Source organism: Raphanus sativus, chromosome 6, assembly GCF_000801105.2.
Source record: "Raphanus sativus cultivar WK10039 chromosome 6, ASM80110v3, whole genome shotgun sequence".
Taxonomy (NCBI): domain Eukaryota; kingdom Viridiplantae; phylum Streptophyta; class Magnoliopsida; order Brassicales; family Brassicaceae; genus Raphanus; species Raphanus sativus.
In genome coordinates this window covers 20,088,901-20,105,551 of record NC_079516.1, presented here as the reverse complement: position 1 = coordinate 20,105,551, position 16,651 = coordinate 20,088,901, and the positions used below count along the sequence as shown (strand labels likewise).

At 35.4% G+C, this 16,651-nt stretch overlaps 1 protein-coding gene across 1 annotated transcript; it reads right to left on the bottom strand.

The window, feature by feature from the left end:
- Window positions 1-11,829: 11,829 nt before the first annotated feature.
- On the bottom strand, window positions 11,830-13,182 carry LOC108810717 (peroxidase 65-like). The gene has a single exon (XM_018582807.2). It carries the CDS (start codon window positions 13,042-13,044, stop codon window positions 12,049-12,051), a length of 996 nt encoding a protein of 331 aa, XP_018438309.1. The 5' UTR covers window positions 13,045-13,182; the 3' UTR covers window positions 11,830-12,048.
- Window positions 13,183-16,651: the final 3,469 nt, after the last annotated feature.

The following is a 16,651-nucleotide window of genomic DNA, read 5'->3' as shown; positions in this document are numbered from 1 at the left end:
CTTTTAGGGCTGCAGTGCTCTATCGTGTGTCAGATTCATTATTATATCTGTTGGATAATGTTCATTTTCTTTTAGTTCTCTTTTGTTTTTTCTCTTTATTTTTCATCTTCTTTCTTTATTTTCCTCCATCTTCTTTCTTTTTCTTTCTTTCATCTCTCATCACTTACTAACTAGATTCATGGTTTCAAATATTTGACTACTTCTGATTATCAACTTTTTCATCTATTTTACTAACTTCGGTCAGTTATATTTGATTATCTCGATAACATAACTTGTTACATGTTAATAAGTAGTATTCAACGTTAACATAATGCATAACAAATAACACAGTCTGTTAACTCGCTAACAAAATTTGTAACAACCTTAATAGTCAAATTCATAGTTGGTTATCTGACACATAATTTGATACCAAAAGAATTCATAAATGTTTAACATGATGTTATAAAAATCTTCACGTTAACTGATACATGATTTGTTTAGCTGATATTTGGTTTATTAGCTCACAAACAGATTTGATACATGTCTGTGAACTAATAAGTTACATGATAAGTTGGTTGTTATCCGTTAACCGATTTGTTACTTGGTATATGTATTTAGCTGATACATTATATATGATACTAAATAATTGATAATTGATTTGTATGATATTACAAGAGACTTGATGTTCATTGATACATAGTTTGTGTAGATGATAAATAATTGAATAAATAACTTGTGAGCTTGTACATTTTTTATATTTAGTTTTATTAGCTGACAAATGAATTGATACATCGTCTTGATTAATAAGTTGTTATCTGATATATTATTTGTTACCTGATACAAATTTTGTATGATAAATGATTTCTTACATGTTTTGGTATCTGAACATAGTTTGATACTGAAGAATTTATAACTGTTTTATCTGACACATAGTTTGATACCGAAGCATTCATAACTATCATATTTGTTATCTGATATAATTTTTATATGATAAATGATTTCTTACATGTTTTAGTATCTGACACATAGTTTGATACCGAATTCATAACTGTTTAATATGATGTTACAAAAGTCTTTACGTTAACTGGTACATGATTTGTTTAGCTGATACTTGGTTTATTAGCTCACAAACGGATTGATACATGTCTGTGAATTAATAAGTTACATGATAAGTTGGTTGTTATCCATTAACGGATTTGTTACTTGGTACATATTGTTGCATCTGTGTGTCTTAAATCTCTATTGTACCAGTAAAATGCCCAGCACTCGTGTCCGACCGAGTGCGGGCGACACTCGTTATCAAGGTTGACATCTGGGGGTGCGGGGGCTACGGTATGCCTTTTCGGTTTAGGAAAGTTACTATTTTTATTGGGAAAAGGAAATCGGGTTTTTTTAGGCTGTATAAATATGGGTCTAAGGGTTTGTAAATTATTATCACATCATTAATAAGAAACCCTAAACAGGTATTTGCCTCAATATGTTTTCTTCTCTATTCTTCTTCTAACCTAAACGACGGATGTACACAACACATATATTGTTAGCTGATACATTATATATGATACCAAATAATTGATAATTGGTTTGTATGATATTACAAGAGATTTGATGTTCATTGATACATAATTTGTGTAGATGATAAATGATTGAATAAATAACTCGTGAGTTTGTAGATTTTTTATATTTAATTTGTTAAGTGACAAATGGATTGATACATAGTGTTGATTAATAAGTTGTTATCGGATACATTATTTGTTAACCGTTAATATATATATTTGATATATAACACAACATATTAGCTGTTATTGAATATTTTATCGATAACGTAATCTCGATTTGATCTTCGTTGTTTTATCCAACAGTTCATCGTCTGTCTCGCCGTCCATCTCTGCAGTCTGACACACGTCTTCTCTGCGATCTGACACACATCTTTTCTGCAGTCTGACCTGTATTCAATAAATGAAGGGCATTTTCGTCCGCACAGTACCAAAATGTTATTTCTTTTTAAGTTATGTACAATCATGGACATTTCTCTAATATGGACCTGACTTAGGAATATTTTGCCAATTCTCCCTTAATAATAAGCCCAATAGCCAATAGGTGTGGGGGCTGTAAAGAATCTCATTGGTTCTCTGTTCCTGCTCAGACTGGATTTGACAAAGGCGATCTCTCTTGACGGCGTGAACTCATCTCCATTGAGATTTTGCTCCTCTTCAAACAAACCGAACCGCTTTTAACCAAACTTTTTATGAGGATTTGCATAGTTTACCAAATAAATATTTGGTTAATTTTGATTCGTGCTTATTAAATGAGGTCAGCCAAATTTTGTTTTATTGATTTGGATGAATTTTTTTTAGCAATCAGATGAAATCAATTGAAAGAAGAGATCGGAGAAGACAGTGTGGGCTTCTACAGCCACCGTAAAAAGAAAGAAAGAGACAAAGTTCTGGCAGATGGCGTGAGTTCAATTTCTATTTTAGCACAGAAAGAGAAAGAAAAAAAGAGAAAGTTTCGTCGTTTTCAAAAGTTCCGGCCGACGGCGTGGACTTCTACAGTCACCATCAGTCCGGCAATCGTTTCTGTCCGTCTGCTTTTCTGCTGGTTCCCTTTGTTTTAGCTTTTCTTTTAGGGTTTGGGTAGATTTCTTGCGTCCGTCGTTGCACCGCCTTTTTGGTGGACGGTCGGCTACATGGCTTCATTGTTGCTCCTTTCCGTCAAAGGGGAACAATCGGATCTACTTTGTGTTCTTGGAGGAGGCTCTGTTATGCTCCTGTAACATTCTGACTGGTGACAAACTCGTGGGGTTTGGCTTCTGTTTCCGGAGGAGATCTCGCGTCCACGATGGATGCTCTCCAGTGAACGAAGCGGTGATGAAGTAGATGCCGATTGCAGTGAGATCTCGAGTGTGTCTCAATGTCGATCTCCGGTGTTTCGGGTCTAGTGAAGTGGGTGGCTGTCGTTCTCTATGTATGGCGAGGACTGAAGCAAGTCAGAGGCGTGTCTGGCTCCGAGGCTTGGCAAAGGTGGATGGTTCTGACTGTGCCCTCCGGAGAAGACAAGCTGCGGCACCGACTGAAGGGAATCGTGTGCCACGTGCGTTAGTCGGGCGAAGATGGCGACACGTGTAGGCTTCTCCCGAGAGAGACGGATGCCCTAGTTTGGTGAAATGGCTTTTGGGCCAATTTTTTTTGTTGTTGTTGCCCAGTGGTCGTTTTTTGGGCCTTTGTTGTAGTCGGATGTATGATTGATTTTGGTCCAGTTCTTGTCTTTCGGCTTCTAATATAATTTCAATTTGTACAAAAAAAAGAAGAGATTGGAGAAGACACTAACCGTAACAAGGAGAGTGAGCTGAAAGAAACAAACAATAGTCAGAGAATCGAGAGAGCTAAAACCATGTGGCAGCTAATTATACCAAGAATCTTTTATTTCACAAGCCCAGAAATACACACAAAATGATGGTTTTGTCAACCCAACTGAACACCAAACTCTTATTATTTAGGGCATGAATGGTGTAACAGCAGCGGTTGCGGGTACGGGTGATTGCAGTTTTAAATGTTTTCTAGAGATTTGTACGACTAGTACAACGGTTAGAAATTGTTGCGTTTGCGGGACTTTTATGACTGGTAAACTACCAAATGAAACATCTGTTAAATAATAATTTAACAATATCTTCATTTTATATAATTATAAAAATATTAAAAATTATAATAATATAATAAATATAAAATTTATATTTATAAAATCATATTATTTTATATTTATATTTATAAAATCATATTATTAAATTTTAAAAATTTATAGAAAATATTTTGGTTTTAATTTTTTTATAATATAAATTGAAATATAATATGTATACATTTTACAATTTCTATTATTTTAATTTAAGTTTTTTATTGGATATTTTTAGTATTGTTTTTATTTATTATGTTTTTTTAAAAAAAAAATTATACCCTCCCGCAACCGCTCGCAACCGCAAATGCTAGCTGGAACCAGCTTTTGATTTAAAGAGGTTCGGAGCGGTTTGAAGCGACTTGTAACATTTTCTGTGATTGTTTCGAAACGCCAATAACCGCTATGAACCGCAAAAACTGCGTTTGCGGGTGGTAGCGGGAAAATCAGTTAGCCTTTTAATTTGCCGATTGGTTAGTGCCCTTAAACTGAATCTACTAAATACGGGATTGCATAATTCGGTTTGATTTTCCTGCCCAACCCATCCCTATGGGTTTGAACTTTGAAGTAAGCATGCGATTTAGGTTACCCGAAATGAACCGTGCCGCTTTTAACCAAAATTTTAAGAGGATTAACATAGTTTACAGAATAACTATTTGGTTTATTTATTGGTTAATTTTGATTTTAGGTTTAATAAATGAGGTCAGCCAAAAAAATTGTAAATTCGGATGATTTTTTTTAAGAAACCGGGTGAAATTCAACTGAAAGATATTATGGGAAGATACACTAACTGTAACAAGGAGAGTCAGCTGACAAAATATAAAATAATAGGAGAATCGAGAAAGCTAAAACCCTGTGGCGACTAATTGTGCCAAAAATATTTTATTTGTAAAAAAGTGGAGGAAGTAATATAAAGAAAAATGGACGAACACATAGAAAAATTAAGAAAGATGCTAAAAACTATTAATTTAATAGACAACCTTCAACAACATGAATAAAATGAAATAATAATTGATCACTCTTCGTCGTTAAAAGAGGAATCATCTGTTCCTTTCATAAACCCTATAGAAGGAGAAAGAACAAGTAAAAAAGAACTTATCGATCAAAAATCTAACCTAATGCGTGGCCGTTTTAAACAAATTTACCGATCATTTTATGCCCCTAAATCGAATCAATTAAATATCGTTTCGAAAAATTCTGTTTGATTTTCCAGCCCCCATGGTTTTAAAAGTAAACATGCGACTTTGGATACAAAAATGAACCGAGCCGCTTTTAACAAAACCTTTTAAGTGGACTAACATAGTTTACCATATAAATATTTGGCTCATTTATTGGTTAATTTTGATTTTAGTCTAATAAATGAGGTCAACTAAATTTTTTGTTGTTAATTCGGATTAATTTATTTGAACAACCAGATGAAATCAATTGAAATAAGTGATGGGTGTTGAGATGATGCGCCAGACTTGAGAATTAAGCTAGAGGGTTATAAGGATTTATAAGATTTTATAAAGGATTGTCAGACTTGAGAAGTTAGGCACCAGACTTGAGAGGTTATACACCAGATTTGAGACTGTAACTACAGTATTCGCCCAGAAAAGAAGAAACAGGATAAGGTTTAGATACATTGAACCTAGACAGTCTTGTAATCTCTTTAAAACCTTGTAAACCTTCATTGTAATTTTTAATGGAGTTTTGAGTCTCTCTCTAGTCTCTCTCTTGTTCTTATTCTCTATAATCTCTTAATCACTTCAATCTCATACAAAATACTCAGATTAATCTGAATCACACTATAAAACCCAAAAGTGTTTATGGTATCAGAGCTAGGTTCTCTAAAAATCTGGGTGTGATTTTTTTTTAAAAATCTGAGTGTTCTTGAGTGTTCTTGAGGGTTTTCAAGAGCTAGATCTTTGAAAAACTCAAGATTGTTTCTGTTGGTGTTTATTTTTGGAGGTTTTGAAGGTCAGATCTGGCACCTACTATTCAATACAAAGATGGAGCTAAGATCTGATACAACAACAAGGCATGAAGAGGAGATTGATGAAAGTTGGTCCAAATGGGCTAGAACAACTCTTGAGAGTTGTGGGTTGTGGTGTGGCCATGTAAAGGAAGGACCTTTAATGGAAATGGTCATGGAAGAAGGTCAGACAAGAAGTCTGGAAGATGGAGATGAGGCTGCTCAAGAAAACACTATAAAGAGTGGAATTGAAGCAGCTCATGAAGAAAAATCCAAACTTGTGAAGGTGTGTGAGGTCAAAGAGTTGGTCCGCAACTATAAACAAGGGAAGGATGAGATTTTTCAGCTTGTGGGAAGGCTGAGAGAAGTGTGGCTGGAGCTTATGGCAAGGTCATAAACTATTCAAGAAAGGAAAGAACAAGATTGTGTCTTTAACTTTCTGGTGGCTAAGATATGTGAGTTTGTTCAATACACTTGTGATGTGTATGAGAAAAGGAAGGTATCAACTCAAGTGAGGGGTGGTACTAACTTTAGAAGAAGAAGATTAAGAAAGCTTTCCAAGGGATGGTTCATGATGAGAAAGACTTGGAGAAAAGGCAAGGAATCATGTCATCTAAGTGATAAGATGAGCTTGAAAATGATCAAGGAAGCTGCACAAAAGGTGGTGAAGGGAGAGTGTTCTTACTCTGCCTACATTGGGAGCTCATGTGAGGAAAGTATGGTGGTAAGGAAGCAAGAGACCAAAAGAGCAGATGATCGTATCACAAAGAAGGAATGGGATGAGTTTGTTAAGTATGTGTATGCTTTGGTTACAACCCGGAGTCAAGGAGCTCCTGCCTTAGCATTCACAACCAAACCCGTCATCATTGATTCTGGAGCAAGTCATCATATGATCAGTGATAAGAGTCTGATTAGTGAGGTCAAGGCTGCAACAGGGAGTGTGATGATAGCTAATGGAGATAAGATCCCAATAGAAGGAGTAGGAAATCTCAAGTTATTTGAAAAGAACTCAGCAGCTTTCTATCTGCCTCAATTCACTTCAAATCTGATATCAGTAAAGAAAGCTACCGTTGATCTGGATTGTCAAGTGGTGTTCAGACCAAATGAAGTTGAGTTCCAAGATTTGAAGACTGGAAGAATCATTAGTAGGGGAGACAGCAAGAATCAGCTCTACCATCTCCAAATGACTAAGAATCCTAAACCCTTTGATTCTGTTTGCTTGAGTAGTGTTATTGATGGAGTTGATAGTAGTACTTGGCATGCTAGATTGGGACATCCTCATGCTCGTGCAATTGAACTGATTTTACCTAAATTGTCATTCAATCACTTAGAGTGTGAGGCTTGCATCTTAAGAAAGCATTGTAGAACTGTCTTTTCTAGATCTGAGACAATATATGAGCATTGCTTTGACCTGGTTCATTCAGATGTATGGACAGCTCCCTGCATGTCTAGAGATAGTCATAAGTATTTTGTGACGTTTATTGATGAGAAATCTAAATATACTTGGGTCACAATGCTTCCTTCTAAAGATAGAGTTCTAGATGCCTTTATAAACTTCCAAGCATATGTTGCTAATCAATACAATGCTACTGTGAAGGTGCTAAGTAGGCCTGGGCATTCGGGTTGTCGGGTCGGGTTCGGGCCGGGTCCTTTCGGGTCCGGGTCTTTCGGGTCTAGGAGTTTAGGACCCGATAGGGTAATTTCAAATTTTCAGTTCCGGGTCGGTTCGGGTCGTACCGGGTCCGGGTCGGGTCGGGTCTTATATAGTTAGACCCATTCGGGTAACTAGAATTTTTCGGTTCGGTTCTGTGTCGGGTTCGGGTCGGGTTCGGTTCGGGTTCAACCTAAAAAATACCTAAAAATACAAAAAAAAATCTGAAAATATTAATATATCCGAAAATATTTGATATTTTATTTAAAATTTGTGTTTTTATTATATTAAAATTTGTATATATACTAAACTATGCGAGATAGAACAATAGTTGGTTGTCTCTTAGTGGTTGACCCCTTTGCTATGTAGACAAATAACCCGTCTTCGACTCCCCATTGATTCATTTTATTTAATTTATATTATTAATTCGGGTACCCGCCGGGTTTCGGGTTCGGGTCGGGTCGGGTCCAAGACCCGCGGGTCCTCTACAACAAGACCCGATAGGGTAATTTGATCGGATCGGTTCCTACCCGGACCGGGTTTTTTCGGGTCGGTTTCGGGTCGGGTCTTCGGGTCCGGGTAAAATGCCCAGGCCTAGTGCTAAGATCTGATAATGGAGGAGAGTACACAAGTAATGCCTTTAAGAGTCATCTAGCAAAGCATGGGATTGTGCAACAGACAAGCTGTCCTTACACACGACAGCAGAATGGGGTAGCTGAGAGGAAGAATATGCACTTGATGGATGTAGCAAGATCTATGATGTTCCATGCTAAAGTCCCAAAACGCTTATGGAGTGATGCTGTTCAGACTGCCTGCTATCTCATCAACCGAGTACCAACTCAGATATTGAAGGATCTTTCTCCATTTGAAGTGTTGAACAAGAACAAGCCAAGTATTGATCATCTAAGAGTCTTTGGGTGTGTGTGCTATGTCTGGGTTCCAGGAGAGCGGAGAAATAAGCTGGAGGAGAAGAGTACTAAAGCCATGTTTATTGGATACTCTATAACCCAGAAGGGTTACAAGTGTTATGATCCAGACACAAGGAGGGTGCTGGTATCAAGAGAAGTGAAGTTTGTGGAGTCTACAGGGTATTATGAGAAAGAAAAGTGGGAAGACTTGGAGGATCAGTCTCAAGCATCACCAGGAAGGGCAAACACTCTGAAGATTTTGATGGAAAAACTTGGGATAAACATGTCTCAAGATCAGGTGCCAAGAAGAACACCTACTGATCAAGCTGAAGAAGCTAGCAGAGAAATCCCTCTTGACCATGAGAGGGGGAATGGAACTGAACCTGGAGTGCAAGAACAATATGGAGCTGAAGAACCAACTCATCTTGATCATGAGGGGGGTAATGAACATGAACCTGAAGCTGGAGGTCAAGGAGATCAAGGATCAGGTAAACATGATCAAGATAGAGTAGGAGAAGAGAGTCATGAACCTGAAGGAGAAGTTCAGACTCAAGGAGAAGAAGAACAAGAGGAGGTGCAACCGGAACCAGCTCAAGAGGTTCAAGCGCCAGTCTTAAGAAGGAGCACAAGGAAAAAGTATCCTTCTAAGTGGGTAAACACGAAAGTGTACTACAATGCCCAGATTGTGGAGCATCCTTCTCAAGCCGTGTGTTCCTTTGCTGAGTTCCCTGAAGAGCATTACGCATTCATGATTAGTTTAGATGAGAGCTATGTGCCAAGGTCCTATGAAGAAGCTATGGAGATACAAGAGTGGAGAGATTCTGTAGCCGATGAATCTAATGCTATGATCAGAAATGATACATGGTATGAGAGTGAGCTACCAAAAGGAAAGAGAGCAGTTTCCAGCAGATGGATCTTTACTATCAAGTACTTGCCAAATGGAAAGATAGATAGGAGGAAGACCAGATTGGTGGCAAGAGGGTTCACTCAGACATATGGAGAGGATTATATTGACACCTTTGCGCCAGTTGCCAAGCTGCATACAGTTTGAATTGTGTTATCCATTGCAACAAACCTAGAGTGGGATTTGTGGCAAATGGATGTAAAGAATGCTTTTCTACAAGGTGAGCTAGAAGATGAGGTATACATGCTTCCACCTCCTGGTCTTGAACATCTAGTAAAGCCAGGAAATATTTTGAGATTGAAGAAAGCGATATATGGGCTGAAACAATCTCTTAGAGCTTGGTACAACAAGCTAAGTACAACTCTCAATGGGAGAGGGTTCAGGAAGTCTGAACTAGATCACACCCTCTTCACTCTGACAGGACCATCAGGGATCATTGTTATCTTGGTGTATGTAGACGATCTGATTATCACAGGAGTGATAAGGCTGGGATCCAAGCCACAAAAGACTTTCTCAAGTCTGTGTTTGACATCAAAGATTTGGGAGAGATGAAGTATTTCTTGGGGATTGAGATATGCAGATCCAAGGAGGGCTTGTTTATGTCTCAAAGGAAGTATACTATGGATATGCTGAAGGACACTGATGTGCTTGGAGGAAAGATTGCCAAGACACCTCTTGAGGAGGGATATAAGGTCCTGCGTGAGGGGGAGATTGAAGAGAACAAGTTGTTTGAGGATCCTAAGCTGTATAGAAGGATGGTGGGTAAGCTGATCTACTTGACCATCACAAGACCAGATATATGTTTTGCTGTGAACCAAGTGAGTCAGCACATGCGGACGCCAAAGAACCATCACTGGAAGATGGTTGATAGAATACTGAGGTATTTGAGTGGCACATCTGGACAAGGAGTTTGGATGGGTTGTAATGGCAATACAGAAGTGGTTGGGTATTGCGATGCAGATTGGGCAGGAGATAGAGTAGACAGAAGGTCTACCACAGGGTATTGCACTTTCATTGGAGGGAACCTGGTTACATGGAAGAGTAAGAAGCAGAAAGTGATTTCATGTTCAAGTGCTGAGGCTGAGTACAGGGCCATGTTGAAGCTGACAAACGAGTTGGTATGGATCAAGGGTATCTTGAAGCATATGGAGATTGAGCAGACCACTCCTATGACAATGCACTGTGACTATCAGGCAGCAATTCATATTGCCTCCAACTCAGTGTTTCATGAGAGAACAAAGCACATTGAAGTAGATTGCCACAAGGTGAGGCAGATGATTATCCTAGGAGTGATACTGCCATGTTATACAAGAAGTGAGGATCAATTAACATATGTGTTTACTAAAGCAGCGAGATTGAAGACAATGGAGTCCATACTCTCTAGGCTTGGACTCATTGACCTTACTCCTAGGAGCTGATCCCCTTGATCATGAAGTCTCCACTCTTTTTCCCTCATCAAGTTTTGTCCCAATGGGTTTTCTTGGTGAGGTTTTTAATGAGGGAGGTCTTCATGACTTTCCAAACTTGACTTGTTTCACATGGTCAAGTTTGAGGGGGAGTGTTGAGATGATGCGCCAGACTTGAGAATTAAGCTAGAGGGTTATAAGGATTTATAAGATTTTATAAAGGATTGCCAGACTTGAGAAGTTAAGCACCAGACTTGAGAGGTTATATACCAGACTTGAGACTGTAGCTACAGTACTCGCCCAGAAAAGAAGAAATAGGATAAGGTTTAGATACATTGAACCTAGACAGTCTTGTAATCTCTTTAAAACCTCGTAAACCCTCATTGTAATTTTTAATGGAGTTTTGAGTCTCTCTCTAGTCTCTCTCTTGTTCTTATTCTCTATAATCTCTTAATCACTTCAATCTCATACAAAATACTCAGATTAATCTGAATCACACTATAAAACCCAAAAGTGTTTAATGGGAAGAGACACTAACCGTAACAAGGAGAATCGGCTGAAAGAAACATATAATAGTTGGAGACGCGAGAGAGCTAAAACCCTGTGACGGCTAATTATGGCAAAAATGTTTTTTTACAAGCCAATAAATACCCACAAAAATGAAGGTTTTTTCAACCAAACCCAACACTGAACTCTTATTATATAAATTTCTGATCGGTTTTTGTTCCTAAACCGAATCAACCAAATATTAGTTCAGATTTTCCTTTCCTGCCCAGGCCCCATGGGTTTGAACTCTGAAGTAAGCAAGTGACTTTGGTTACACAAATAAAGTTTGTTTAGAGTTCGTTGGAGTTGCAAAAATCCGCTGAAGGTGGTTTGGTTCCTGGATTCGGCAAAAAGCTTAGCTTTATCCTTGAAAAATACTTCTCCTTTTAATTTGGTTCGTGAAGTATTTAATCCATAGGAAAAAAAAATTTAACGTAATTTTGTTTCTGCTTGCCACTTCTTAGATACGATGCAGAGGCAATAGCTTCGATGAAGGAGTAAGAAAAGAAAACATCTACTGTTGAAATCTAAAGCTTTGGATGTGAGAGTTCCTCCATATTTGGGTTTGCATTATTAGTGTTTGAGTGACTCAGGATCTGGTTACTTATGATAATTATTGCGTTTCTTATTTTCAAATGTTTCAATTTGTGTACTCTGCATATGCTACCATGTTGGGACATTTACGATCCAAACCCTCAAACACTAAATTCTTACTCAAGCCCACAAACTTACTTAAGGTAAAACCCTCAAACACTAAATTATTTCCTAAGTTTGTATTGTTTGCTTTCTCTTACTTTAAAATTTGAAGAATAGTCTAAAAAAATACATATCTTTTACTTCGTACACTCCAAATATAACAATTTGCATTTTCATGGAAATATAAACACCCAATCTTGAATTGTTACACAATTATGATTATAATACATATTTTAAACATAAATATATCAATGAAATCTTTCTTCCCCTCAATTCCTCTTTTCTCCCCGCAAAAAAGCAGAAATATAATTATTTTGTGTTATCTTGTGATTTTTTTCTTATACGTTGAGATTGTTGAAGTGGTCGCACCTACGCCTCACTTCTCCTTCTCCATCGCCCTTAACCCCAACCGTTCCCATTTTCTCCATGGCACGAGCGAAATCTTCAAAGAATGCTTTCTCATCACTTGCATAAAGGTCAACGAACGGTTTCGTTCTATTGTTTTTAATAAGGATGTGGTCGGAAGCTAATAGCCCAAGTCCTCGTTTAAGATTCTTAAAGTACATGTTGTCGAATTTTCCCGGAGTCATCACGTCATTAAACGCCGCGATTGTGTCGTCCACTGTGTGGTTTTTGCATAGTTCTTTTAGAGCGGTTGCAAATCGTGGGTTGATTTCTGGATCGGCTTTTGATCCGTAGAGGCGGTCACTGAACTCTTTGCAGTGAGAAAATCCGATTGTGTGAGCTCCACTTAATACTACCATCTCACGTAAACTAAACCCATTTTTCTTGAACATCCCTTGGATGTCATGGACCGTTTGGTTAGGCATCGGGACGTTTCCTCGTACTTTATGGGCTTTGGACTCGAGTCCATCTTTACGACCAAGCTTTACGTCGAAGTAAGGTCCTCCTACCATCGTGACAAGGTCACGCGTAGCCTGCGCTAAAATATCAGCGCACGACACCACACCAGGACAAGACAGCTCAAGAGCTGTCTTGATGCGGTTGACAATGTCAAAAGCATCTCCTGGGAGGGAGTCGTTGAGATCATCATCACGTTCAGCTTTGTTAAACGAGTTGGTCGCTATCAAAACAGATGCATCACAGCCTTCAAGGAAACAATCGTGAAAGAAGAGACGGAGTGTCCCGGCCGCAGTTGTCGGCTGTTGACCTTGCTTGGCAATAACGGCATCACGCACAATTTTGTTGAAATCGGGGCATGTCTTTTGGTAATAATCCGTTCTCAATATAGCTACACCAGCGGATACGGCTGGTGCAACAACAAAGAGGGAAAAAAGGAGAACAAAGGGTGTAAGGCTACGAGAGAGACGCATATTTGACGTTGGTAACGAGAACAGGGAATCAAATTTGAGAGAGTGGTCTACGAGGTAGACTTCCCTACGATCGATCTTCGTCAAAAGCAATTAGAAACGAAGAAGCAGAAAAGGCTTTGCGACTATTTCATGGCTTAGGAGGTTAACAAGTAGAGGCTACGTAAATGGAGGGTTTTTATTTCCTTATACGTACGTCTAGTTGTTTTTAGTTTTTTTCTATTTTTGCAATTTGCCTATTTTTTGTATGGTTTAAGTTCCATTGAATGTGGTTCTCGATATGTTTTGGTATATATACTGGCGTAAAAGAGGAAATACAGGAAAGTTTTGGTTATTTGTTACATACAAATCTTGTACTTTGAACTTGTTATAGTAGAATAATTACCTTGGATGTGTGTTTTATTATAATAACTGATAAATAAGATGTATACATGTGATCCTGAAAATAGGGTAATAATATGATGAGTTTATATGACAAGTTGGTGATACTATAATAACTTATTAATAAGATGTATACATGTGATACTGATAAATAATATGATGGGTTTATATGACAAAATAATTATCTATACTATTAAAACACAAAAAAAAAAAATTTGAGGTCCCCTTGGTTTGTTATAGTATTTACAGCAATGCTATTATATTTTAAATTTTAAAATTTTTTGTGGAAATATTGATACACAATTTTCCCATTTTTCCTTTCCTATTTTCGGCACTTAATAAATTCTTATATTTATAAACTAATTGTGGCCCATTATTGTTATGTTAAATATTTCAATAGCTTATATATTCATTTAGTTCATTATTACATTTAGTAACACATGTATATCTTCGACTCCTATCTCTATAATATTATTTGAGAAATCAGTTTTTTACATGTCGTGCTCACATTCATTCTCACAATAATTAATTACAAAGGTATCTTGAAATGTTAAAAAACGAATATGGAATGTTCGAATTGTTGATTACACTAAATTTCCAACGTTAATCTTTTAAAATGAAGTTATTAGATAGTTAAAAAACAGTAAATGCATATAAGTCAAATTTAAATGTTATCAGATAGTCACTAAACACATACAGGTCATATTTAAAAAAAAAATTCAAGATCTAACCCTAAAAATACCAACAATGCTATAGCATATGTTACCAAACCACAAATGAAAACCTATCATGACTATATCCACATTCACTTATATGTGTTGAAAATAATTCAGCTTTAGTAAAACTAAATTTACATATGTTAGAAATGTTTATTATTACATGATTTCAACTTTTTCCACATCAAAATATTTTTTATGAAAACTTTAAATTATTTTAAAGATTTACTGAAAAAGTTTAGGGGGAAACGGATTTCGAACTTTCATCGTATGTGGAAACGAGTTGTTATACTTTTGTGGTGTGCAATTAAAACGAGGTCAAAATTTTGTGTACATTTGTTACTATGCGATAGTTATGGTGGAGAAATAAGTCTTCTTCCCTCTACTGAAAGAGAAGACTTACAAGAAGTCTTCCGAAAAAAGATTTCTTTGCATGTCTTCTCACACATGGGATTCTTGGGTTCACCCCTAGAGTGAACCTAGAGGTTTATCCAACCAATAGGAATCACTCATTTTACAATTGATATTTTTTTAAAAAGGAAACAAAATATTATCAAGTTATATTATGTTTTTAAAATACAAAAAGTTAAAAATAAATAAAAATAGTAATATATGCAAAAAAAAGTTTAATTTTTTTAACTTCGTCATCAAAACACTAAACTCTAAACTCGAAACTAAAAATATTAAACACTAAATCTTAAAAATACCAAATCCTTAATCCTAAAAAGAGTTTAGGGGTTAAAATTAAGAGTCTAATATTTTTAAGATTTATTGTTTTAGTGTTTTGTATTTTTGATTTAAAATTTAGGATTACCCAAGGGTTTATGATTTACCCAAGGGTTTAGGGTTTAGAGTTTAGGATTTAGGGTTTAATATTTCGATAATGGCATTGAAATATCTAATTTTTTTTTGCATATACTAGAGTTTAGGGTTTAGAGTTTAAGATTATCCAATGGTTTAGCGTATACCCAAGGGTTTAGGGTATACTCAAGGGTTTAGGGTTTATGATTTAGGGTTTAGGGTTTTTTTTGATGATGTTAAAAATATTTTTTTTATAAATCATTTTTTGTAACTACTATTATTTTTGTTTTATTTATTTTAAAAACATAATATAACTTGACAATATTTTATTTCCTTTTTTAAAAGATATCAATTGTAAAATGAGTGATTCCTATTGGTTGGGTGAACCTCTAGGTTCACTCTAGGGGTGAACCAAGAATAACTCGGATTATAATGGTAAAACCCAATACATGTTTTTTTGTTTGATCATAAGAAGGTTGTTCTAGTTTCACTAGCCTTTTAAGTTACTTTTGCATTTGATTTAATTTGAGATACACTTTTGTATTCAAAATCAAGTTTTGAATCATTTTTGATAATTTCCCCTTGTAAATATAACACTTTAGAATAAATTAAACAATTTATACAATATTTTTCTAAGAAATTAACTTCTTAAAAATTAACTTCTATAAATACAAATATACAATTTTTATAGCATATCTAACATCTATGATTATTTGTCAAATGTAAACAACTAACATAATTTTAAACTAGAGCTTGACCCGTGCGCCCGCACGGATATTTATTTTTGGTTCTTATATATTATAATTTTTGATAATGTTGTCAACTTGATTCTTGTGTTCATGTTGTAGATTAATATGTTATTTTCTTTTGACATTTTGTATCATGTTCAATACGCTTAGCTTCCAAATTATTAGAAATTTTGTTTTCACGTTCTGCAGACTTTAATTCAATTATTTTGATATATTAAACAGCAAAAATGTAAATATTATAGATTTAGATATACTTTTAAGTTTTATTAAATTACATTCCAAATATTTTGATTTAAATATATATATATATATATATATATATATATATATAAAGTTCATATCTGATTTTTTTGATTTTTTAAATAAATACATGTCTAAAGTTTGACATACACGCCGCGAAGACTATTTATTTTAATTTATAAAAATCATTGTTATCTTATAAACCATTGGTAATTACTGGATTTTATTAACTGTGATCTAACGATATTAGATTATTGTTTGATTATTATCTGATTATTATCGTATTGAATGTATTTATATCACAAACAAATGATTACTAATACATTCAAATATTTATTATTGTTTTTGTTTCTACTAATTTTATATTGTTTTCAAACCCTAATATTTAAAAGGGTAATTCTCTTAATATATTTTTTAAGTTTTTATCACCAAAATGTCTTCAAAGAAAAAAAATGATTAAAAGACGTTTCAGAGAATATTGTTTAAAGGAGGTAAAAAACTCTTTATCCAGTAGTTTTTAATATATAAATCTAAATTAATATAGAAAATTTCTCTATTTTAAATGTCAAAATTAGTAATTATATCTATTCTATAAATGGACAACTTATTTTTTGACAAAGTATATGTTCAATATTTATTAAATATTAAAAGGAGTCATATTGATTTTATATATTAATATGTGTATGAAATATATTCTATTTCGTATAAAACAGCTAGTAATAC

Excerpts from the sequence above, each read along its gene's own strand:
- LOC108810717 (XM_018582807.2), bottom strand. The coding sequence starts at position 13,044 with ATGCGTCTCTCTCGTAGCCTTACACCCTTTGTTCTCCTTTTTTCCCTC.